This window comes from Loxodonta africana, chromosome 23 (genome assembly GCF_030014295.1).
Source record: "Loxodonta africana isolate mLoxAfr1 chromosome 23, mLoxAfr1.hap2, whole genome shotgun sequence".
In the NCBI taxonomy this organism is placed as follows: Eukaryota; Metazoa; Chordata; class Mammalia; order Proboscidea; family Elephantidae; genus Loxodonta; species Loxodonta africana.
This window is the reverse complement of record NC_087364.1, coordinates 3,478,281-3,505,018: the sequence shown is the minus strand read 5'-3', so window position 1 is coordinate 3,505,018 and position 26,738 is coordinate 3,478,281. Positions and strand designations below refer to the sequence as shown.

The 26,738-nt window shown below is 44.9% G+C and overlaps 1 protein-coding gene across 2 annotated transcripts in view; it reads right to left on the bottom strand.

Annotated features, from left to right (window-relative positions):
• Nucleotides 1–3,427: 3,427 nt before the first annotated feature.
• The window catches only part of RAB20 (RAB20, member RAS oncogene family), a 41,650-nt gene continuing 18,339 nt past the window's right edge, over nucleotides 3,428–26,738 (bottom strand). The window contains exons 2-3 of one of the 2 annotated variants that reach the window (XM_023553198.2): nucleotides 10,300–10,670; nucleotides 3,428–4,565 (exon numbers count right to left, since the gene is read on the bottom strand). In XM_023553198.2, the coding sequence (XP_023408966.1) occupies nucleotides 4,030–4,565; nucleotides 10,300–10,420 (657 nt within the window). In that variant the 5' untranslated portion in view covers nucleotides 10,421–10,670 and the 3' untranslated portion in view covers nucleotides 3,428–4,029. The remainder of the gene's footprint in view (nucleotides 4,566–10,299; nucleotides 10,671–26,738) is intronic. The other variant, XM_003413979.4, reaches the window with a different exon arrangement.

The window sequence follows — 26,738 nt, the reverse complement described above, 5'->3', positions numbered from 1 at the left end:
ATCCATGGGTACCAATCACCCAGAATGTGGCCACTTTAGGAAACAAGCTGTCAGGTGCTCACAGCAAATAGTAAGTAGAATCAAGGAATATTAGGGCAGGAAAGAGCATTGAGAATTCATTTAGCCCACCTCTGCCTTCAAGCGTGAACCACAAAAAATAATTTTCTGTGACTCTGTTCTTTTTCTCCCTCTATCACCTTTAATGATTCCAAGGTCTTTCTTGGTAGATGTCACTTCCTAGATGTGTCGCCAGCAAAGAAGCACTCTAAGGAAAATAAATATAACTTCTTCTCATATTATGGCAAGTTAAGTCAAATCAGTGAAAAGGAATCCGCCAAAGGGACCCATTTTCACTTTTCAGTGGGCTGTTGCTGCAAAACTAAAGTTTTAGATCTCAAGGTCCTGCTTCGGTAATGGGACACCTTCACTGACAAGCTCCCATCACAAACAGCAGGCTGCGTCAGAGTTCATCTCACAGACAGGGCTGTCAGTCACTGACAAGCTCCCATCACAAACAGCAGGCTGCGTCAGAGTTCATCTCACAGACAGGGCTGTCAGTCACTGACAAGCTCCCATCACAAACAGCAGCCTGCGTCAGAGTTCATCTCACAGACAGGGCTGTCAGTCACTGACAAGCTCCCATCACAACAGCAGCCTGCGTCAGAGTTCATCTCACAGACAGGGCTGTCAGTCACTGACAAGCTCCCATCACAAACAGCAGGCTGCGTCAGAGTTCATCTCACAGACAGGGCTGTCAGTCACTGACAAGCTCCCATCCCAAACAGCAGGCTGCGTCAGAGTTCATCTCACAGAAAGGGCTGTCAGTCACTGACAAGCTCCCATCCCAAACAGCAGGCTGCATCAGAGTTCATCTTACAGACAGGGCTGTCAGTCATTGACAAGCTCCCATCACAAACAGCAGGCTGCGTCAGAGTTCATCTTACAGACAGGACTGTCAGTCACTGACAAGCTCCCATCACAAACAGCAGCCTGCGTCAGAGTTCATCTCACAGACAGGGCTGTCAGTCACTGACAAGCTCCCATCCCAAACAGCAGGCTGCGTCAGAGTTCATCTCACAGACAGGGCTGTCAGTCACTGACAAGCTCCCATCCCAAACAGCAGGCTGCGTCAGAGTTCATCTCACAGACAGGGCTGTCAGTCACTGACAAGCTCCCATCCCAAACAGCAGGCTGCGTCAGAGTTCATCTCACAGACAGGGCTGTCAGTCACTGACAAGCTCCCATCCCAAACAGCAGCCTGCGTCAGAGTTCATCTCACAGACAGGGCTGTCAGTCACTGACAAGCTCCCATCACAAACAGCAGCCTGCGTCAGAGTTCATCTCACAGACAGGGCTGTCAGTCACTGACAAGCTCCCATCCCAAACAGCAGGCTGCGTCAGAGTTCATCTCACAGACAGGGCTGTCAGTCACTGACAAGCTCCCATCACAAACAGCAGGCTGCGTCAGAGTTCATCTCACAGACAGGGCTGTCAGTCACTGACAAGCTCCCATCACAAACAGCAGGCTGCGTCAGAGTTCATCTCACAGACAGGGCTGTCAGTCACTGACAAGCTCCCATCACAAACAGCAGCCTGCGTCAGAGTTCATCTCACAGACAGGGCTGTCAGTCACTGACAAGCTCCCATCACAAACAGCAGCCTGCGTCAGAGTTCATCTCACAGACAGGGCTGTCAGTCACTGACAAGCTCCCATCACAAACAGCAGCCTGCGTCAGAGTTCATCTCACAGACAGGGCTGTCAGTCACTGACAAGCTCCCATCACAAACAGCAGCCTGCGTCAGAGTTCATCTCACAGACAGGGCTGTCAGTCATTGACAAGCTCCCATCACAAACAGCAGGCTGCGTCAGAGTTCATCTCACAGACAGGGCTGTCAGTCACTGACAAGCTCCCATCCCAAACAGCAGGCTGCGTCAGAGTTCATCTCACAGACAGGGCTGTCAGTCACTGACAAGCTCCCATCACAAACAGCAGGCTGCGTCAGAGTTCATCTCACAGACAGGGCTGTCAGTCACTGACAAGCTCCCATCCCAAACAGCAGCCTGCGTCAGAGTTCATCTCACAGACAGGGCTGTCAGTCACTGACAAGCTCCCATCACAAACAGCAGCCTGCGTCAGAGTTCATCTCACAGACAGGGCTGTCAGTCACTGACAAGCTCCCATCACAAACAGCAGGCTGCGTCAGAGTTCATCTCACAGACAGGGCTGTCAGTCACTGACAAGCTCCCATCCCAAACAGCAGGCTGCGTCAGAGTTCATCTCACAGACAGGGCTGTCAGTCACTGACAAGCTCCCATCCCAAACAGCAGGCTGCGTCTGAGTTCATCTCACAGACAGGGCTGTCAGTCATTGACAAGCTCCCATCCCAAACAGCAGGCTGCGTCAGAGTTCATCTTACAGACAGGGCTGTCAGTCACTGAACTGAAAAATACTTCCTTTGTAGAAGCAGGAGAGTTAGGCCTTTGGCAACCCAGTAACTGGAGAGCACGGGTATTCCAAAAAAGTATTGAAAACCAAAAAAAAAAAAAACCTGTTGCCATCAAGTTGATTCCAACTCATGGTGATCCCAAAAGCTCACTGTCGTGGAGTCGATTCCGACTCACAGCGACCCTACAGGACACAGTAGAACTAACTGCCCCATAGGGTTTCCAATGCTGTAAATTTTTATGGAAGCAGACTGTCACATGTTTCTCCTGCAGAGCAGCTGGTGGGTTTGAACTGCCGGCCTTTTGGTTAGCAGTGAAGCATTTAACCACTGCACCACCAGGGCTCCTCTATGGCGACCCTACCTATACCCCAGTAAAACAACCCAGGAAATACTGTTCTGTCTACTAGCCTTTTGCCTAACTTTGCCATCTTTTCCCAACAAAGGGCCCCAACTCTAGCCTTTCAATTGAACTTCTAAGAAAACAAAAATGGTTGTTTCACAACTTCTCTGCTTTGGCATTTTCACCCACAAAGCAGCCCACCCAGTTCCAGTACTGCAAGACTGACCTCGAACAGACTTCAGCAGAAAGAGGTCTCTCGGTTCTGCTACTATTACTGGAATTCAAGGTCATAAAGACAATTAGGCAGATGGACCAATGTAAATATTGTCGCATTTGTACAGATTTGATGTTGTTTTTAAAGAGAGGGAGCCCTGGTGGGGCAGTGGTTAAGAGTCTGGCTGTTAACCAAAAGGCTGGCAGTTTGAATCCACCAGCTGCTCCTTAGAAACCTTATGGGGCAGTTCTACTCTGTCCTATAGAGTTGTTTTAAGTCAGAATCAACTCGACAGCCATGGGTTTGGTCTAGTTTTTTTTTTAAGAAAGAGTATCAAGCTTGATGCCATCTCCTGAGCTCTACCCAACAAGGAGTCCAATGGAGGTATGAAGAAAGCCTGAATCAATAAAACATCAACACCAAGATTTTTCCCAAAATCATTTTAATAATGTGTGTAGCTCACACTGCAGCAACAGATATAAAAACAGTTATTCCTGATTTCGTATAAATTAACATGTATAGAATCACCACGGCAACGCATAAAAACACAAGTACCAAATGGCAGGACCCAAAATAAATCACAGTGAAGAGAAATGACTGGGAACATCAGACATAAAAATCGTATAACGTGACAGCGGCTGAGCGTGCCTTGTCAGGTCAGATACACGCAGCAAAGTTCCCATCTGCGCGAAGGAGGAAGAGAGACGTCGGAGTCCAGGAAATGAGAGGACAGGCGAGTCCATCACAGAGCATCGGGTTAGGAGAGAAGGTCAAGGTCCTTGTTCTGCAGGCTGGCTTTAATAGATGATTGATTTGATTCTCCAGCACCTAACACACCCAGGGTAGACTAAGGAGACTGCTGGCATTGATCTCCTCTTAGTGAACAGCTGTCACTTCCATTCAGATTCTCCTTCACGTATTGCTCGATAAAATCTTCCTCTGATTTTCTCTGCTTCCTTCTGACCATCGCGCAACCCACGCTCCTTACCATATGTGCAAGCCAGACGTCAGGGAGCCCCTCTGAGAGTCAGGCACAGCACCCAGACTTCATCGGTTTGGGCTGCTTGTTATAACTGCTTATGTCCACAGTCTGCACCGGGCCCTCGGCTCTCTGTCGTAAAATCATCGGCACAACCATATCAAACAAGGTTTCGAACAGGTGGTCCACGTTGTACCCAGTTTTGGCACTGGTCTCAAAGCACATTTTCTCAGCAGCTGGCACGTCCTTCTCATCCAGCATTTTGTACTTCAGAATCTTTTTGTAAAGTGCCACTGCATCTTCCAGCTTCACCTGCTTGGGCACCTTGGCCGAGACACAGCTGCCAGCGGCCCCCCCGGAGCTGCCTTCCTCCTTCTCTTGGTCCTCGGCGGCCCCGTCCTCGGTGAGGTCCACCTTGTTTCCCACAATGGCGAAGAGGCAGTCGGTGTTGGCCGTGTCCGTCAGGCCCAGGAACCTGTCCTCCAGCTCCACCAGGCTCTGCAGGTGACTGACGTCGTAGGTAAGGATAATGGCTCCTGCTCCTCGGCAGTACATGGAGCCCAGCCCGTGGAACTGCTCCCTCCCTGGTGGGGAGAAGAAAGAAAAGAAGATGCTTGGTTACATCTCAGAAGGTGCCCATCGACCACTGCTACGGGACAACTCTGCCAGGGAAAAGGCTGGGGAAAGCATGAAGCCCACGTGTGGCTACAGCTGGGTGAGAGGAAGAAAACAATACTAGAAAAAAGAGGTGACTAACCCACAGTCCCTCCTTCTAGTTAGAAGTCGGCAGAGGAACCCAGGCTGCCTGAATCAAAGTGCAGAACCCTTTCTACTACAGGAGAGTCTAGTCCCATTGCAACTGGAAGCAATGTTCACAAAAACTAATCAAGCAAACGAGAGCAAAGAAAGCACCCTACGTCCTGCTTTTGTGTCAAATGAAAGGTCGTGCTGCTGGTTCCTACTTTTTTTTTAAGATTCTAAATAAAATACCTACCACCGCAGATCTTGATGGCCCAGCCTACGCACGTCTAAGCAGCGTAGTCCTTCTGAACTGGCACCAAGCAAGTCTGCATTTTCACGCAGGTGCCCACAGCTCCTGCAGAGCTAGGCTCGTGCTCGGCCTCAAAGACTGTAGCTGAGGCCCACGAGACACGTCCAGCGGCCTGGCCATGTCAACCCACCGTCACGGGCCTCCTAGAACAGGGGCCTCAAGGGGGGTGAAACTGCTCAGAGAAGCTCAGAAACGAGTTAGGGCTACACAGCACACACCCACAGCAGGAAACTTATCTCTTCATCTCTTTAAGAGCAAGCTATGGAAAATAAGCAATTCCACTTACACCCAAGCTGTAAGACACCATACATGCAATACTGCACGGCCGACTCTGCCTCCCCAGTCTCTGGATGTTTTCTTACCCCTGTCATGGATTGAACTGTGTCCCCAAAAAAGGTGTGTCAACTTGGCTAGGCCATGAGTTCCAGTATTGTGTGACTGTCCACCATTTTGTCATCTGATGTGATTTTCCTATGTGTTAACGCTAACCTCTATGATGTTAATGAAGCAGGATTAGAGTTATGTTAATGAGGCAGAACACAGTCTATAAGATTAGGTTGTATCCTGAGTCAATCTCCTTTGAGATATAAAAAAGAAGCAAGCAGAGAGACAGGGGGACCTCGTACCAACAAGAAAGCAGTGCCAGGAGCAGAGCACATCCTTTGGACCAAGGGCTCCTACACGGAGAAGCTCCTAGACCAGGAGAAGATTGATGACAAACTGTTGCCATCGAGTCTATTCTGACTCACAGTGACCCTATAGGACAGAGTAGAACTGCCTCATAGGGTTTCCAAGGCTGTAAACCTTTACAGAAGCAGACTGTCACATTTTTCTCCCTCACAGAGGCTGGTGGGTTTGAACCATCAACCTTGCAGTTAAGAGCCAAGCGGAGTGGCTTAGGTATGCACCCCCGCAGCAGTTCTGAAGGTCAAAGAGTTAGGAGGCAGGTTAACTGTTATCAGGGTTCCCTCCCACTTCGGGGAACAGCCAGCCTGGAGACCGCTTCAGTTCAGGCTGCAGGGCCACTCGGTTGGGAAGCAGTCTGTGCTCTGGACTCCAAGAGCTGAAGAACAACATTTGTGCCCTTGGACACACCTATAATGGATTAGTTGTGGGCCAGTTTATCTAATTATCGGTTTCCAGCCAAATTAAACTGTATACCAGCAGGCAGATACCAAGTATTCTTCCACCTCTTCATGTACCCCTATTTGAGATGACGATCCAGGAGCTTTTAAAAACAACGTAGCAATAACAGGCTTTAGTTAAAAAAAAAAAAAGGAGAGAGAGAAAGAAAAATTCTCTTCCGCAATTACCGCTGAGTTCTTTCAGACATACTAATGCCATATATAGCAAACCAAGCATCATGAGGCTTTCCAACAGCTAAAAATGTTATCAGCGCCTACTCTCCATATTTCACAACAGAGCGGCCAAGGGAAAATGAGAAGTAGCATTCCAGTTACCCTGGAAGAATTTTTTCAAGCCTCCGTTACATAGTTCACTCAGGACAAAAGGGGAACTGTGTTAATGCCCGTGGCTAAAATACTTCTCCTTCTCAGATAAAAATGCCTGGTTTTCTTTTAAAAAAGCTAAAAAAGTAAACGTTAATAATATACAAAAAAGAAAGATAAAAATAACTAAAGTCAGAACTCAAGAATCCCAAAAGCTAGCCAGGAAATACAGTAATAAGGACTGCTATTCAACTCGCATAATCTGTATCTAACCATTAACCAATGGAAACAAAGGCAGTCACCCTCATGAAAGAATGGATGATTAAGCAGTTTTCATACTTGAAATTCTTAAATACTATTTTAAATATAATCTATAGCCCTTAGAATTGTTAATAGGATATTCAGGCTGCATAAAAATGAGGATATTGTCCACGAACTAGATGGACTAGCCCTACAGGGAACAGAAGTTCTGAATTTAAGCCTAATTGAATTTAAGTGAGAGCCCTGGTATTTTCCAGCATCAGAAAGAAAGTAATAATAACAATGAAGATAAAGTGGTAAGTCAATAAGACTTGACCTTTTTCCATTTGCTTTGCCAAATGCACAGCGTATCTGGAGCCAAGGTTTTCTAATAAGTTTTCCAGTATTTTGTGAACACACACTGAGCTATGCTATGAAGTCAGGCAACCAGCTCCTAAAAACCAAACCATACCAAACCAGTTGCCTTCAAGTCGATTCAACTCACGGTGACCCCCATGTGATGCAGAGTACATCTGCACTCCATAGGGTTTTCCTGGCTAATACCTTTTGTAAGCAGATTGCCAGGCCTTTCTTCCAAGGTGCCTCTGGGTAGGTTCGAACTGCCAACTTTACAGTTAGCACCAAGCACTTAACCATCTGTACCACTCAGATGCCAACCTGATACTAACTTGCTGTAAGTATTTGTTCACTCTACCTTCAAAGTGTTGATTTCCTTGTCTAAATGAATAGGTTTGAACTGGGTATCTCAAAAGTCCCTTCCCACTGTAGCTGGAGCAGGTATTTCTATCTCTCTAGACTTTCTCCCCCAACTTGGGTTCCTAAAGACCAGTTCCAAAGCTGAGACTCTCTAGGAAGTCTAGCAGTTTCGTTTACTTGGAAACAAATCAATACTTGGAGAAATAAACAGCATCGTGGTCCAATTCTGTGAGTGTCAAGAGCACCAGGTTGACCCAAAACCAGGACTGAGAGGCACGTGTTCCCTTCTTCAGTGGAAAAGAGAAAAATTACAAGTTGGTTCAGGTTCAACCGATGCAGCCAAGGGTCTAGGTCAATAAAGCCAGGTTTCCCAAGCTTGGGCTACTACCAGTGTGGGTTCTGCTGCTATATAGCTTATCATCAAGACCCAAGAAGAAAAGTACTTAATCCGAAGGAGCAGAAGCAAGGGTGCCAGCCACCTCTCTGATCTTACTCCCTCCTTCAGCCTCCAGGCAGTGGCCTCTGGGCAGCTCTTCATTTCTGAGGACCATCTACAGAGCTGTGTACCAATGGGAGGAACTGTGATTAGCCAGGGCATCTGGGTATCTAGGTTAGAACTCATCCAGGAATTATGACTTGTCTGTGAAGCAAATCAAGATGTGATCTGTTAAGCTTTGTGTATCCAACACAATTTAAACATAGGCTGTAATTTATCCCTAGTAGTTACAGAAAGTTCAAGAGGCAGTCATTAGAACAGAAAAAGGGGATATTACATGGTTTAAAATCATAAAAGGCATGCATCAGGGTTGTATCCTTTCACCATACCTATTTAATCTGTATGCTGAGAAGTAACCCAAGAAGTTAGATTATATGAAGAAGAACACGACATCAGGATTGCAGGAAGGCTCATTAACAACCTACAATATGCAGATGACATAACCTTGCTTGCTGAAAGTGAAGAGGACGTGAAGCACTTACTGATGAAGACCAAAGCCTACAGCCTTCAGTGTGGATTACAACTCAACATAAAGAAAACAAAAATCCTCACAAAACCACCATAAATGGAGAAAAGATGGAAGTTGTCAAGGATTTCATCTTACTTGGATCCACAATCAACGCCCATGGAACCAGCAGTCAAGAAATCAAACAATGTATTGCACTGGGCAAATCCGCTGCAAAAAAACTCTTTAAAATCTTAAAAAGCAAAGATGTCATTTTGATGGGTATGGTGTGCCTGATCCAACGGTCTTTTCAATCACCTCATATGCACGCAAAAGCTGGACAATGAAAAAGGAAGACTGAAGAATTGATGAATCTGAATTATGGTGTTGGCAAAGAATATTAAATACATCACGGACTGCCAGAAGAATGAACAAACCTGTCTTGGAAGAAGTACGACCAGAATGCCCCTTAGAAGCAAGGATGGCAAGATTTCATCTCATGTACTTTGTCATTTACTTTGGGCATGTTATCAGGAGGGACCAATCCCTGGAGAAGGACATCACATTTGGTAAAGTAAAGGGTCAGCGAAAAAGAAGACCCTCAAGGAGTGGACTGACACAGTGGCTGCAACAGCCGGCTCAAGCATACCTACTATCGTGAGGGCGGTGCAAGACCGGTCAACGTTTCTGTTATACTCAAGGTCCTAGGAATCTGAGTTGACTCCATAGCACCTAACAAGAAGTTAAGAAAACACGTAACCTGTAATAAGACCTCCAATATCTGATCAGGGACTTCTTTGAACAAATCTACTGATAAGCAGTATAACTGGCTGGGATGTTTACTGGTGCGTTAAAGGCAACTAAAGAGAGGGAGGTCAGCTGACCACTGCAGACAGGGCCCCTTGCTCCAGGTCCCAACAGGCTTCAGAGAGTCCAAGGTCCAGTTTCAGATTCACAGATCAAGAAACTCAATTGTATGAGTTCACCCAGAAAGCTAATTCCATTCACCGTGTGTAGTTTAAATTCTCCCAATGTAAAAGAAGGAGTTGAAACCCAGATTACCAACTGGTAGTTTATAACAGGAAATGAGATCTTAATCTCCATAATCACATGCCAGTATCAGGCACAGGAAATACTGAATGAGTGATGAGAAGAAAGCCTGGTAAGTCTTACCCAAACCCGTTGCTGATGAGTCAATTCCAAGTCATAGCGACCCTAAAGGACAGAGTAGAACTGCCCCCATAGGGTTTCCAAGGCTGTAAATCTTTACAGAAGCAGACTGCCATATCCTTTCTCCCATGGAGCAGCTGGTGGGTTTGAACTGCCAACTTTTCAGTTATCGGCTGCACGCTTTAACCGCTGCTCCACCAGGGCTCCTTTGGTAAGTCTTAAAAAACAAAACTTCCAAACCGGTTGCCGTTGAGTCAATTCCGACTCATAGTGAAGCCTTAGGATTTGTTAAACTCACGCAGACTTCCCAGCAACCACATGAAGTGGGCAGTCCCCCTCCCACATTATACAGAGGATGAAACAGGCAAAGAAAGGTGAAAGGACTGGCCCACAGACACACAGCAAGGGGTGGGACTCAGATTCAAGAACACCTACTCCAGGTCATCCAGGTACTCTGCGCTTTAACCACCCCCAGAAGCTGAGGAAGGAGGCCTATGGTGTCTTGACATAGCTCATTCTGCCCAGAGAAAAAGCCTGTCTCTACCCTGCCACACAGTCCTGGTTGCACAGTGGTTAATAAGAGCTCGGCTGCTAACCAAAAGGTTGGCAGCTGGTCCTTAGAAACCCTACAGGGCAGTTCTACTGTGTTCTGTAGGGTCGCTATGAGTCGGAATCGACTCGACCGCAACAGGTTTGGTTTGGTTTTTTTTGGCTACCCTCCAACTCTAATGAACAAAACACAGAGGCCAACCTCTTTCTTGCTTTTCTGGGAGTTTCATTAGCAAACCACTCCTCTTGAGGTACCACATCAAGAGCTCCAGTTGCAGAGATAGATGGCTGCTGTCAGGTGCCGCGGAAGCAATCCAACTCATGGCGACCCAGAGCAGAACGGCCCCACAGGGTTTTCTTGGATGTCATTTTTACAGGAACAGATCACCAGGTCCTTCTCCCGTGGAGCAGTTGGGTGGGTTCAAACTGCCACCCTTTTGGTTTGCAGCCGAGTGCTTAACTGCTGCACCAGGCCATCTGAATTAGGATCTAGAGGCAGGGTCTGGGTATCAGTGTTACTTTAAAAGTTCCCGGAGTGAATGTACTGCGCAGGCAGAGCTGAAGATCACCAACCTTACCAGTGAAAAGGAGAAATAAAAAGGCAGTTAGTAAAATGTGAGAATCAGAAGGCTTCCTATTTTCATTTTAGTTGAGAAGGAAGATCAACCCGGAAATTTCAACGCAAACACTGAAGGGAAGAGGTACTTTTAAAATGAGTTATCTGCCCTGCATGGTCCTGAGAGCCCACTGGAAGGAAGCTCATAAAAACACCAATATGACTAGGTGAAGAAAAATTAAACCCAGGTGAACAGAACCAGAGATGGAAACAACTAAAAACTTCAAAGCACATGCAGAAATACAACCACCAACACAGAGAGGCTTTGTGTATCTCAGTCGACAGCAGGCTGGAACATACAGCCCTTCGGAGAGATTCATTTTTTTTTTTTTTTTAGTAAAAACCTTTTCCAATGCTTTCAGGTGCTAGCTACAGCACTGGAAATACTACAGAAAGATAACTTTAGTTCCATTTTGTGCAGTTTGGTGAGTTTTGACAGTCATGTAACCACCTCCACAGCAAGACATTGACCATTTCCATCTGTGTATGCATTTTTAAACTCTCCGGTAATGAGCCTGGTTAGAGAACGTTGGTGAAAACAAGTGACCCCCAGGAATGTCTTCAAAGAGCAGACTCTTAAGGCTCTTTTAGTGCAATAAGAAAAAGGGGTCACAAGTCTCCCCAGGTGGATGGCATGACCGGGGCTATCTGGGTGCCAGTGCTGTGCCCAGCCTGACGTAACTGCCCTCCCCCAGAATGTGCAAAGGGAAGAACCAAGTATGCAAGATTACTTCTGTGCCCCCAATGGTACTTGATCTGAGAACCTACTTTTCAAACACAATTTTAGTAAATTAACAGGGAAAGACTGTCACCACTAAAGATATCTTTTAAGTACTCATCTGTTTCTGAGAAAATGCCTCCTGAGGAAAATGGCTGATTTTAAAACTGAGGTTCCCCAGAGAGAGGTGTAGGACTGTCTCAGCAGTCTGTCTCCCTGGAAGTCTTGATTCCCTCCATAAATAGAGAGTGCAGAGAGGAGCTGCCCGCAGTAGCCGGCCCAGGTGTGTTTCACGGAGGCAGGGACTCCATGATGCTGGACTTCACCAGGGCTTTCCCACAATGCACTGGGAAGGCCACAAAGCCCATCAAGGACTACACACAACGTACTGGGAAGGCAACACAGCCCATCGATGACTTCCAACAATGCACTGGGAAGGCAATCTGGCCCATCAAGGCCTTTCCCACAATGCACTGAGAAGGCAACAAAGCCCATCAAACACTATCCCTGCTGGTATTTCTCAGTGCCCCACAACTGGGTCACGCTTTCTGACTCTTAACTAGCACCCTGCATTGCGTTCAGCAGGAAATCCCACCCTTTAGCCAAACTACTTTTCCCCACTGAGGAGTGAGAGAATGCAACAGGAAGGAAGTGCTTTGAAAGATGTTTTCCAAAAAACTAGAAGTACCAGTTTGACCCATACTTTTTACTTCTTCATTAAGGATCCCTTTTCTGCCCTCCTTATTGGCCTTACTATTTCTTTTTCTAAATACAGATCCTATGGTGAAAATCTCCTGCAGAATACTTTTCTGTGGCTTCCTTACAATAAAAAACCCATTGCTGTCCAGTCAATTCTGACTCATAGTGACCTCACAGGACAGAGTAGAACTGCCTCATAGGGTTTCCAAGGAGCGCCTGGTGGATTTGAACTGCTGACCTTTGGTTAGCAGCTAAACTCTTAACCACTGCACCACCAGGGTTTCTGAGCCTTCAAAATAAAGTGCAGACTCCAAAAAATTGTATGTTACCATAAATTTACAAGTCCTTTCCTGCCAGGTTTTCAACAACTCGACAATAAATACAGGAAACACAATTTCTAAAACAAACAACAGAATATATATCTCGGAACGTCCTGGACTATCCTAAAACCAAAACCAAAACCAAACCCGCTGCCATGGAGTCAATTCCGACTCCTAGCGACCCTATCTGACAGAGTAGAACTGCCCCATAGGGTTTCCAAGGCACCTGGTGGATTCAAACTGCCAACCTTTTGGTTAGCAGCCATAGCTCTTAACTACTACACCACCAGGGTTTCTCGTGGTGAGCCCTAAATCCAGTGCAAGTGTCCTCAGCAGAGACACAGAGAGAAGATAAGCAGAAGGGAGGAGGCGATGTACCACAGGGGCAGAGAATGGAGTAACACGGACTCAAAGTCAAGGAACACCAAGAACCAGAGTCAAGGAACACTGAGAACCACCAGAAGCTGGAAGAGGCAAGGAACGCATTCTCTCCTAGAGCCCCTGGACAGAGCACGGCCCGGACAGATTTCAGACATCTAGCCTCCAGGGCTGTGAGAGAATAAATGATATTGTTTTAAGCCGCCAAGTCTGTAGTGACTTGTTACAGCCCTCTCAGGAAACAAACACCTTCTAAACCTTCTGCGATGAAAAGTCCACCCCTCTTCCCGTCTGCTGCCATCACCTATGTCAGTGATGGTTAACTGTGGCTGACCAGCAGAAAATCCAGGGGACGTTTAAAAAAATCCTGGTACCCAGGCTCCGCCTCAGAGCGGGGAAATCTGAATCTCTAGGGGGTTGGGCTTGGATGCCAGCACCATAAATCCCAGTAATCCTGCTCTGCAGCCAGATGAGAACCCAACCTGCAGCCTGCCCCCTCACCACATGGCAGTCCGGCGCTGCTCGTGGTCACCAGCCAATCCCTGCTGGACGTCCTACCACCACAGTACTGTCACAACACCGGCTCCTCTCCCCGAGCCCCTATGTCTGTACTCAGTCCCCTCAACCAGGCTCAAATCCCAGAGGCATCTCTGACCCTCCTCCCCCGCCTCCCTCATTGGCCCACCCTACAGCTCCTTTCTCTATCTTTCCATTCTCATTCTCTACCTCGGTGCTACGCCCTCACTTAACCTACACAGAGACCACTGCCATGGCGCTGTGCCCAGTGCTCCTCCCCACCTTCAGTGCATTCTGGACTGTGCTGAGAAATTCGTCGTCAAACATCTCTGTCACCATATCACTCGCTCTTTTACCCAACAACATAGGAACGGATAAACAAAATGTGGTGTACACAACGAGTTCAGCATGATTTAGCCATCGAGGTAATGAAGTTCTGACACAGGCCACGTTATGGATGAGCCTTGAAAACACAATGCTGAGTAAAAGAAGCCAGAATCAAAAGGATATAAGGTGTGATCACACTTAGATGAAATCTCTGGACTAGGCAGATGTACAGAGACCAATGTCTACTGGTGGTTACCAGAGGTGGATGGAAAGGGGAAATGGGGAGTATTGCTTAAGGGGTACTAAGTTTCTGCTCAAAATGATGAGAAAGTTGGAAATGGATAGCAGCGACGGTTGCACAACGTAACTGACATCACTGAACTGTACCCGTAAAAACGGCCGAAACGGCAAATGTCCTGCTATACACATTTCACCACAATTTCTTAAGAAAGCATTGCCTGCTCTCCACCACCTCAAGGACAAGGTCAGTGTCACTGGTCTGGCATCCAAAGCCCCCACCATTGGCCCCTTCCACCACTCCCCAAAATGAGCCCTTCCTCACCCGCATCTTCGTGTTGTCATTTTCTCATCAAAATGCTTTCCCCCACTCCTGATCCTCCTCAACCTCTGTGATCCGGCTGACATCGCACCTTCTCTGACAACTCGTGTCTGAAATAATCAGCCCTTACTCACAGCCCCATGCATTCATTCACTCACTCACTCATTCACAAACAGGAAGCAGAGGCCAGGCCAAGATGGTGGAGTAGTCAGATGCTTCCGTGGTCCCTCTTACAACAAAGACCCGAAAAAACAAGTGAATCCATTATATATCACAAACAGGAAGCAGTGCAAGCTTTGAGGTCAGACACACTTGGGTACCCTGGCTCCATCATTTTTTAGTTTCCTAAACTATAAAATAGGTTTTACACTTAGCCCTCAAGCCTTTTGAAAAGTAAGGATACAGTCCATGCTCACTAAATGGTTTCTATTGTTATTATTGGAGCCCTGGTTGTTTGGCATAGTGGTTAAGTGCTATGTCTGCTAACAAAAAGGTCAGCAGTTCGGATCTGCCAGGCGCTCCTTGGAAGCTCTAAGGGGCAGTTCTACTCTGTCCTATAGGGTCGCTATTAGTCGGAATTGACTCGACGGCAGTGGGTTTGGTTTTTTTGGTTTGGTTGTGCAGTGATTAAAAGCTCACCTGCTAATCAAATGTCAGCAGTTTGAATCTACCAGGTGCTCCTTGGAAACCCTATGGGGCAGGTCTACTCTGTCCTATAGGGTTGCTATAAAAAAAAAAAAAAAAAAAAAACCCAGTGCTGTCGAGTCGATTCCAACTCATAGCAACCCTATAGGACACAGTAGAACCGCCCCATAGAGTTTCCAAGGAACACCTGGTGGATTTGAACTGCCAACCCTTCAGTTAGCCACCGTAACACTTAACCCCTATGCCACCAGGGTCTCCGGTGTTGCTATAGGCAGAACCAACTCAATGACAAGGGGTTTTTGGTTTTTTATTGTTATTATTACCTACTGGCCAGCACCATCCAACAGATATGCAAAGTGACACAGGTAACTTTAAGTTTTCTGGTAGCCATATTAAAGATGTTTAAAATGGTGATATTAATTTTAATATTTTATTTAACCCAAAATACTAAAAATATATTATCATCTCAACATATAATCAATATAAAAATACTGAGACATTTTAACTTCTTTTTTTGGACTAGCACTTTGAAATCAGGTATGCATTTTGCATTTAGAGCACATTTCAACTTGAACTAGCCACATTTCAAGTGTTCACCAGCCACATGCAGCTACCGTTTGGAACAGGGCAGACGCAGACTGTTATGTTCTCAGAGGGCAGGCTTGACATAGATTCTATTCACCCTTAGCATAGAGCACAGTTCTCAGAATTACTTCTTACAAGAATGAGGAGTACAAGTTAAGTTACAAAAGCTAACAGCTAACACTTAAGTGGAGCTAATTCATAAAACAGCCTGCAACTACTCTCAGAAGTCTTATCTCTTCTTGTTTTTACTGATCTAGAAATGGAGGCTTGGAAAAATGCCTCCAAGATCTCAAGGCTAAGATCTCAAGGCCAATAAGTAATGGAATTGGAACCCAGTTCTCTGGACTCTGTATCGTATGCTCCAGTCTCCCTCTGCACTCCTCTGGTTCTACAGTTTTGGGCCCTTCCATAAAACGCCTTGTGCTGAAAGTTAACTTTTTATGAACAGCCATAAAGCAACGTACCCCACACGCAACACTTAGCACAAGGTTTCCCAAGCAGTACTGCCCTTGGTAAGTATGTCTGAGCATCTGACCACAGCTTTTCTGTTAGTCCCAGAAAGAGGGAAATTGGTGCATGGGGAGCTTTGTTTTCTCAGATTACTTAGAGATATGGCTTTCCTTTCTCTCTTGAAAGTTAGCCAAAGGGCAAGGACACACCACTTCCCATCGAGAAGTTAAATGATAAATTTAGTCCATGTCCACTGGACTTCAGGCTGTTGGCCTCCATTTTCACAAGTCCCACCAGTTAGGGAGCCAACAAGAATAAAGTTTCACCAGCATTCATGTGAAGGGGGTCAGACTCCCAAGAAAAGCTTCTGCTTCCTTCTCCTCCCTCCTTCTCTCCTCTCTAAAAGCAGGAGGAAAAGCTACATAATTATGAACTTCGGTGAACCACATTAAAGGAGAAGTTGGTAAGAATGGTTCAAACAACGCTGAACTCCAATAACCAAGCCTTAAATGAGGATGAGAAGAGTCACGTGTCCTGTCCAGAGCCAAAGTCAGTAAAAGTGCTTACTTCCTGAAAACCAGGCATGAGTCACAAAGTTCACTTGGACAGAAACATCTAAAATTGCTTCACTGTTTTTAACTCGACCTGGAGCTGCTACCATAATATAAGTGCTTCTGTCCCTCTAAGATGAACTACAAGATAAGCAATGTATCATTAAAGTTCAATTCTTGCCATTGCCTTTCTTGGAAATACAAGAAGGAAGACGGGGCAACCACTGACAGAGATATCCCAGAGAAGGTAACGAACTATCACAGCCAAAGAAACAACAGATTCGCTGCATCTCATGGACAGAAGCTGTTAAAGGACTTGGGGCGAAAAGCATGGCTGTCCTGTAATGAACAAATAAACTTCAAGGTAACCAGTAACAGAATCCCCTAGACCCAAGAGGCTAAAGCCTCATCAAGCAGACAGACCAGTGCCCACCATATGCTCATTTTGGATGTATATGCAAGCACTTAAAATCAGTAACTTCTTAAAAGAGCTAATACATTCACAGCACTTACCAGGTCTAGACGCTGTTATAAACCCTTTGCATGTTCAGCTATTTAACCTCCAGCAACCCTACACATTGGTGTACCACTGTTATCCCCACTGCGGATGGGAGAGATGACAGAGAAGTAAACTGGCCGTAGTTGCATAGGCAATAAATGGCAGAGGCAGGACTTGAACTCAGGGAAGCAGACTCCAGAGTCCCTGCTTTTACTGCAATGTGACACTATCAACTTCAATTCCTATTCTAAGATGGGTTGGGGGAAAAAATGCAGTACTTCAAAGTCTAGAAGAAATAACAATGGGATACTTCCTACTATACCTCTGTTATCAGAAATTGAGCAAACACAAAAAGGCCAGATAAGTATAATGAAAGAAAAGCTTTAATTCCTTCAGTAAAGCTGTCTCCTCTGGAAACAGTTGTGTCCGCCCCAGCCAGGAACCAGTGTGGACAAGCTACAACTTTCTGAATGAACTGTTTGTTCATTGTTCTCAGACAAGGGCAATGCCTGTGTGTGTATAGTCTGCTGTTTACCACAAACCACGGAAGGTGTCACCCGCCTCATGGGTGAGGACACTGAGCCCAGGTCCTTTCCATTGAATGTGGCTAGGTGAAAGCCACATGATATTTACGTGTCACACTACAGAAAAAAAAGTTATGAAACTCTGTCTCCAGGTAGTATAAGGAAAGACCATGAGCCAGTAGCCAGTAGCCATCAACTGGACAAAAAGGAGAAAAATCCTTCCCCATGATATTAATTTTTTTTTTTCTGCCAGGAGGAAGAACTAAAACTTTGAGACAAATTAATCAACTATAACAACAAAGGAAGTGATAAGATACATTCTTAAAATAAGCTAATGATTCAAACGCAATAATCCAAATTTAGTTGTGGCATTTAGAGTTCCTTTGATTTTGTCCTTAATAGTCTGTGACCATTAAAAGGCATTCAAGAATACAGCAATACTTAATGGAATAAAGTTGATTATTGTTCCGTACCGGTTGCCGTCGAGTCAGTTCCGACTCATAGTGACCCTGAAGGACAGAATAGAGCTGCCCCATAGAGTTTCCAAGGAGCTCCTGGTGGATTTGAACTGCTGACCTTTTTGTTAGCAGCCATAGCACTTAACCACTACGCCACCAGGATTTCTGATTATTCTTCTAGTCTAGAAAATTTAAGGGTTTACATTAGTAAATGAAAAAAAAAAAACCTGTTGCCATCAAGTTGATTCCAACTCTAGCGACCCTATAGGACAGAGAACAGCCGCATAGGATTTTCAAGGATCAGCTGGTGGATTCGAACTGCCAACCTTTTGGTTAGCAGTCGAGCTCTTAACCACTGCGCCACCAGGGCTCCATACACTAGTAATAAGAGGAAAATCAACAATACAACACTTGGCTAAATACTCTTGAGATACAGCACACCACTCCCTAGACTAGTTGGTAAATAATTAACAGCAGTCATTCAACCCAAGCCTGTAAAATAGGATTTTTTTTTTCCTTTTTTAAAATAAAAAAACCCAAACTTACTTCCAACAAACTCAATACCAATACATTTGGGGGGGAAGGGGTCTCAGAAAATTGGATTTATTTTCATATTTAGATATATATACCAATATACTTTTACCCAAATCAGCTTACATGTCATTTCTATTGTTCCTATTCGATAATGTGAAGGCTGAACTAAAATAAGAAAACGTATCACATGTCCTACAAGTCACTGGGATAATGATCTGCACACAAGTTAATCTTACACCTGTGACCTGCTGACTGGAACTTCTGAAATAAATGCTGAGGTTAAACAATAATAGCTGGAGTTAACTCTCAAATACTTCACTCTTTTCAGACATGAACTTACCAACAATAACTCAATAACAAAATCCAAATAATTCAAATGGTAAGAATGTTTTTTTAACATGCTAATATCAAGAAGAAGAGGTAAGCCAAAAGAAAGTAAATTTACATAATTTACATCTACCTTAAAAAAAAAAACTTCTCCAGGGCTTTGAACCAATTTGTTCTCGTTTTGTTTCCATCCCAGATATACTGAATCAGAATCTACATCTTAACCAGATCCCCAGCTGATTAGGTATAATGAATTTTGAGAACCACTGCTCTACTAGCGGAGCCCTGGTGGTGTAGTGGTTAAGGGCTTGGCTGCTAACCAAAAGCCTGGCAGGTCAAATCCACCAGCTGCTCCCTTGACAGCAACAGGTTTGGTTTGGCTCTGCTAGTGAGGAGTCCTGGTGGTGCCGTAGTTAAGCACTCAGCTGTTAACTTACCAGCTGCTCCGTGGGAGAAGATGTGGCAGTCTGCTTCCATAAAATTACAGTCTTGGAAACCCTATGGAGCAGTTGAGCTCTGTCCTATAGGGTCACTTTGAGGCAGGATCAACTCAACAGCAGTGGGTTTGGTCTTCTGAGCTCTGCCCTGGTGGCAAAGTGGTTAAGAGCTATGGCTGCTAATGAAAAGGTCAGCAGTTCAAATCTACCAACCGCTCCTTGGAAACCCTATGGAGTAGCTGAGTTCTGTCCTGTAGGGTCACTATGAATCAGAATCAATTCAATGGCAGCAAGCTTGATTTCTTGGTTTTTAGTGGTTTTCAGAACTGGTCCCTAACCCGCAGCTTTAGCATCACCTGGGAGCTTGTTAGAAAGGCAAATTATAAAGCAGGGGTTCGAACTGGACCCAACAGGTTCCACTAGGTTCAAAGCCCTGCTTACTGGCATATTCAACCCAATCTCCTTACTCTTCTACAGATACTCTGCTGTCCTGGGATAATTCATTTTTAGAGTGAGATTATGAGATACAAAACAGAATTATTTGCTAAATTCTCTTCTTATTAAAGCAGGGAGCTAAATGAAATCAGATTTCTTTAAAGCAAGTTTGAACTTGTATCAAAGTTGAGACTGAAATGCAAATACCATCTTAAGAAAGCTCTTTTAACTCTAAAAAGGGTTTTCTCAAAATACTAAGTTATCTAGAATAGCCACTTATCTGGAGTACCCCATTGAGTAAATATCCCAGTAATTTCTAATAGCTTCGCTGTACAGAATAGAAGAAGGTTTTTTCCTAATATAAAATCCCCTGAGAATTATGTGGCAGAGAGCAAGTCTTCTTCCCGTTACTTCTGCTCAAAGGGAAACATGTTACCCCTTCCGAACAATCCTAAAGAAACAAAGGGCTTCACAAATGTTTCCAAGGTCTATTCCCCTCTGGCTGAACAGACTGGTTCTGTTCTAACAAAATTCCCAGAAAAGAGTATCATCCACCGACAGACACTGTAAAATCAGAGATGCCTTCCTGCGGGTTACGGGGGGCAACCTGGGAGTAGCTAGATATAATTTCATGCCATTTAACAGGGCAAAAACCCCTTTCAAATCATTCATAATATTTTATTAGAAACTTGGCTTATCATACTTAAAAATAACAGTATAATGCCATATGTTCAAGTAAAATTTTAAAATATTACACGGTGAAACCTGCGAGAGCCGGACGGAACTCGACGGGACTGCCTTGTTTTCTGGTCTCGGGAGTTTTCCGCCTTTGACAGGGTACAGTCTTAATCAGTTTCCTATTGCTATTAGTAGAAAATATTTGTGTTTTCCTTTGCCGACAGGTTTCTACCTTACATAGGTTCCGGCTTTCACACTGTGTATTGTATGGCGTGTATGGAGTCTCTGGGTGGTGCGGATGGCTAATGTGCTCAAGAAAGGCCTGGCAGTCTACTAATTTAAAAATCAGCCATAGAAAACCCTATGGAGCAAAGTTCTACTCCGACACACATGGAGTTGACTTGACTACAAGTGTTCTGTTGTTGTTTTAACTGCAGGTAAAAGTGCTTAATAAGAACACCAGAAAAATCTAACGAGGCGATCCCTGCTTCTGTCTACCCTCAGCTCTTACTTCCGCGGTAGCTGCAGCAAGCCTAAAGCACGGCTTCTCATCATACTTTAACATGCGAGTGAGTCACCTGGAGACCCTGTTAAACTTCGGATTCTGATTCAGGGGGTCTGGGCTGGGGCGGCAATTCAGATGCTGCTGTCCACAGGCCGTTGAGCAAAGCTGTGACCCCAATACTCCCCAGCAGGTTTTCTCCTTTTTCAAAATGGGCAACTGAGAGCTTGACATAACTAACGCCATGATGAACTTGCAAGTTTTTCTCCTTCCTCTGCCTGCCTCCTCCTTCCCATACCTGTGTCAATGACTTTGTTTTGACCTAATGTTAATGACTTTGTTCCCTGTTTTAATCTGATGCAAATGACTTTGTTTTGTTCTGTGACTTAACGACCCCCCACCACAGGAAAAGCAGAGCCCAGGTGTCTGATATGTATATCTTTAGCCTGATTAAGAGATGTCCCGCAGGTATCTCTTTAGTCTGATAGTCTTTTGTCACTATCTTGTAATGAATAATTCCTCCGGCCAGGCAGACTACAAAGACACTTCAAAATCCTATATAAGCTCTAATATCAAATTGCTCTTTGGGACTCCAGAGAGACAGCCTGTGTTGCTGCTGGGTCCCTGGTGATGTATGCAGCTCCTTAATAAACTTTCTCACTCTTTGTGACTTGGAGTATGTTTCCCTGGCTCAACTGCTCCAGGGCACGGGCCCTAATTGGGTAACAAAGCCAATTAAAGCCTCAAGAAGCCTACGGCAGTCCTCACCAACCTAAGATGAGAGACTAACTGTCGCTAAAACTTCATTTTATCTCTTGGCATTTTACATCCTCCTGCCTTCTTCCAGGTGCCCTCCACCTTCTAACACCTACACAGTAGGCCCTGTCGTTCTCAGCCCAGGAAAGCCAGAACGGGCAAGACCTGCCCACGATAGAGACTTCAGGCAGTATCTGCTGGGGCCTGTGGCTAAATGGTAACTAACCAGAGTTAATCAGATTTGAAATTCATTAGGATTGGAATGTATTTTTTTCGATTGCTGTAGAAAAGGTACCTGGCTAAGTAAATGACAGGTCAACAAGCTTTGAGAAATGCAAACAAAGTGTGCTCAAGCAATCCAGAAACTGTTATTAGCCCAACACAATACAAATGCAACCGTGACGCTGCTAGTTCAGAAAGGTGCTTAGATCGGCAAATCCAACACCCTTCTCATCTACTCATTAATACAAGGTCTTTGCCATAAGAACTCCAGTTACAATGTAAACCTGGAAAATGTTTCAACTGGCTCCATTCATTTTGACATTTCATTTTTTAGGACAAGCAGCCAGGTTAGGAAGGAAGAACTGGCCTCCTCAATCTCAGTTTATTAACGTGGCATTCTCCGGGCCAAACCACTTTGCCTTCCTGGGCCTCAGCTTCCTCGATCCTTGCCTTGAATCAAATGAATCTGATTCCTTTAGCCAAGTCAGCTAGTATTTTCTCTAGGAACTGACTGTCCTAATAGCTAACATGAATTGAGAGCTTGCTCAAATGGCAGGCAAAGTGTCAAGCCCCCCCCACACACACACACACAGAGACACACAAAGACACACACACACAAAGACACGCACACACACACATGATTTCATCCCATCCTCCCCACTATTAGTAGCCACATTTCACAGATCTTGAAACAAGGGCTCAAGGGCTCACTCACCCATTTTCCAAGGAGTTGTCAAGAGTGTAAGTAACTAATGACAACAAAAGTGGTGTGAGGCTGGATGACAGAGGACCCTAGACTCAAGGGACATCTACATCAATTAGTACAACATAGTACATAAAGTCAACGTTCTGCATCCTACTTTGGTGAGTAGCATCTGGGATCTTAAAAACTTGTGAGCAGCCATCTAAGATACAACTACTGGGCTCTTTCCATCCAGAGTGAGGGAGAGAGAAGGAGACCAAAGAGTCAGAGGAACAATTAGTCCAAAGGACTCATGGACCACATGAACTATAGCCTACATGACCCCAAGACCAGAAGAACTAGATGGTGCCCCACTACCACTATCAACTATTCTGACTGAAATCACAACAGAGGATCCTGGACAGAGTGGGAGAAAAATGTAGAGCAAAAGAACAAATTCACACACACACACACAAAAAAACAGGCTTGCTGGTCTGACAGAGAGTGGAGGAACCCCTAAGACCCTTCTGACCTGGAAATGAAGCCATTCCCCATTCCCAGAGACCACCTCTCAGACAACAGACAAGCACATAAGAGAAACAATAACACCAGAAAGGAACACACTCCTTAGAACAATCAAGTATACGAGATCAAAAGGGCATTATTTGCCCCAAAGCGAAGGTGAAAAGGCAGGAAGGAGTAGAAAATCAGGGCGAAAAAAATGGGGAAAGCCAGGTGGAAATGAGGAGAGTGCTGACACACTGTGGGGGATGAAACCAAGGTCGTGAAACACTAATTTGGGAAACTAATTTGCTCTGTAAACTCTCACCTAGAGCACAATTAAAAATTTAAAAAGCAGTGTGACTACAACCTGGGTAAGGAATGGCCAAACAAACAGCAATGGGAAGCCTCTAAATTCTATCAGGATAAGAATGGGTTCTTTTAAAAAGCCATTCCACCCTGACAAATGTCAAAAGATAATTTTCAAAAAAAAAAGATAAAATCATGACTCTCACACAGATATAAAAAATAACTACATACTAAAGATTTTATTTAATTTAATGAGGAAACCAGGCAGGTGTCACAACCAATTCAAAGAAGTCAAAAAGAAACAAATTTACGTGCAGCAAAGGAATGTCCGGAGTCACTGGGTTAACCGAATGGTTAACAGAAAAGTTGGCCGTTCGAGTCCACCCAGGGGCACATCAACGAGGATCCAAAACGACAGTGGTCTGGTTCAAAAAGGTGTGGCTCCATGGTCCTTGCTGATGTTGGAGTCTTATCACCTGACCGCTTCCTGAGGGAAATCTAAGGACCACCAGGATTTAAGAATAGAGGTAAAAGGACAAGTTTTCATGGCTAACACATCAGTCATTTCCAGGGTTTAAAGTTCAAAGGGCTCCGCTTTCTACACACGGGTGTCACGAGTTCAAAAACCTTTCACCTGGCACACAATGTGGTCTTTCAGCCAGCCAGCCAACTTCCAGAACAGACTTTGCTGCTAGGTTTCAAATGCCCCCGGACACCTCCATATTTATGAGTCTCCCGGGCATCCCTAGGACCTTCTTCTCTTTTTATGTTCCTCATCTCATTAAGAAGCACTATGCCACCCTTTCCTGAAGCCAGAGACCTAGGAGTTGCATGTGACGACTTCCTCTCCCTCACTCCCAATTCAGCAACACTACCGCCTCCATTACGTCCATCACTAAAAGGCGATGTGAAAATGTGTCTCAAAACTGTCGCTCTTTCTCCATGGTCTCAGGCAGCATCTAGCTCAATTGGCAAAACATAATTTATAAAGAAAATGTTCTACATCTGACAGTGGTGAGTAGTGTCTGGAGATCCTAAAAGCTTGTGAGCTGCCATCTAAGACACTCCATTGATGTCACTCCAGCTGAGCAAAGAATGAAGAAAACCAAAGACACGAGAGAAAGATTAGTCCAAAGGACTAACAGACCACAACTACCACGGCCTCCACCAGACTGAATCCAGCATGATGAGATGGTGCCTGGTTACCACCACTGACTGCTCTGATAGGGATCACAATAGAGGATCCTGGACAGAGTGAGAGAAAACAAAACCCCACCCAGTGCCATCGAGTCGATTCCGACTCATAGCGACCCTATAGGACAGAGTAGAACTGCCCCATAGAGTTTCCAAGGAGCGCCTGGCAGATTTGGGGAGAAAAATATAGAACAAAATTCAAACTCGAAAAAAAGAACAGACTTACTGGTCTGACAGAGACTGGAGAAACTCTGAAAGTATGGCCCCCGGACACCCTTTTAGCTCAGTACTGAGTCACTCCTGAGGTTCACCCTTCAGCCAGAGATTAGGCAGGCCCATAAAACAAGCAATAATACGCATAATTCAACCACGTATACAAGACTAAAGGGGCACACCAGCCCAAGAGTCAGGACAAGTAGGCAGGAGGGGCCAGGACAGCTGAACGAATGGAAATAGGGAAACTAAGGTTGAAAAGGGGAGAGGTGTTGACAGGTTGTGGGGTTGCCACAAAAAATACGCATATTGTTTAGTGAGAAACTAGTTTGCTCTGTAAACCTTCACCTAAAGCCCAATTAAAAAAAATAACTGTTCCTCTTCCCACCTCTACTGGTCCCACCCTAGTCCAAGCCTCTCTCTCAGTGGGTCACAGTAACAGCCTCCAAGTGGTGTCCATGCTTCCACTCTCACCACTCTCCAACCCAGCCTTTTATGTCATAAGACAGAAATGAAATCATATCTTCCCTTGCTGTGCAATTATTTCGTTACTACTCCTATGAACCTGAGAATAAAATTGTAGGCTCCTTAACACGGCCAGTCAGCCCTCCCCAGTCTGGTGCCCCGTTCAACTACAGAAATATGATTTATACCATAAATGTTCTTTGTTTAATGTCAGTCTTCCCCCATTTGACTTTAAATCCCATCAGGGCAGCAAAGGTTTTCTACTTTGTTCACTGCTTTTCCCAGAGCTCAGCACAGTCTCTGTTTCACAGGTGTCCCCCAAAATTGTTGAATAAACAGATAAATTCACCCATATTGAACGTTCAGTCTATACATATTAAAACCATTTACCACAACTCCATGGAGCACACCGGATCATTCCAGCTTCATTTGGAAGCCGGGACTAGGTATACTGCTCAGCATGTGAAAATCAAGTGTCCAATCAAAATTATACCCAGCAATAATTCTAAAAATTACTCCTTAGTAAGTCAGAGAAAACCGATAGGACAGGCACAGCTATTTGACAAGCCTTCGCTATTTGATCCTTATCACCCTTTATGAAGGTGAAGATCAGCTACTCTGTGCAAGGAAAGAGAAGACAGCATTTCTTACTGAGAGTCCAGTGAACTATGCTAGGTCTGTTCACATCAGTTATCTTATTTACATTTTATAATTAGCCCTCTAGATAAAGTTGATGACCACAATTTTAAGATGAGGTAACACTCAGGAATGTACAGGATTAAAAAAAAAAAAAAATGTTGCTGTCGGGTTAACTCCGACTCATGGCGACCCAGTGTGTGTCGGCGTAGAACTGCGCTCCACAGGGTTTCCAATGGCTGAGTTGGCAGGGGTAGATCACCAGCCCTTCTTCCGTGGCGCCTCTGGATGGACGCAAATCTCCAGCCTTTCGGTTAGCAGCAAAGCGTGTTAGCCATTTGTATCACCCAGGGAATTCCACAGGATAATACTCTCATCTCATTTCCTAAAAGTACCACCACTGATTTATTTCAAAAAGAAATTCTACTGAACCCCAAATGCAATCATCAGTGAAGGACAGGTACCTCTAAAAGTTGCTCATTTAGGCAGCACAAGTCTTTTCAAGAAAAGCCACCGGACAATGGTTTCTAAAAGACAGTGACAACCTACAAAGATGCAGTTACACATTAGTGTTTTATTTCTATTACACTATTCGCTGCTTATTCAGGCACACAGATACCAGACAGGCTGCCCTAACCTTGTAACAGGGTGCTGAAGCCCGTTCTGTGACACGGTACTAGATGATGTCCCAGGACACAAATTCGCAACCGACCTGTGACCTGGAGTTTTTAAGAACAGTACAAGCTAACTTTCGTACCACAAATACCAAGATATGCGTCACTTAACACCCACGATGTCCAGTGCAATAGGACATTATGTGATGCAACACCCTATTATATATTAAATCCCTGTAAAGCCTATTATATGAAAACCTTATGGGAGCACATCCAGCCACAGGGGTGGAG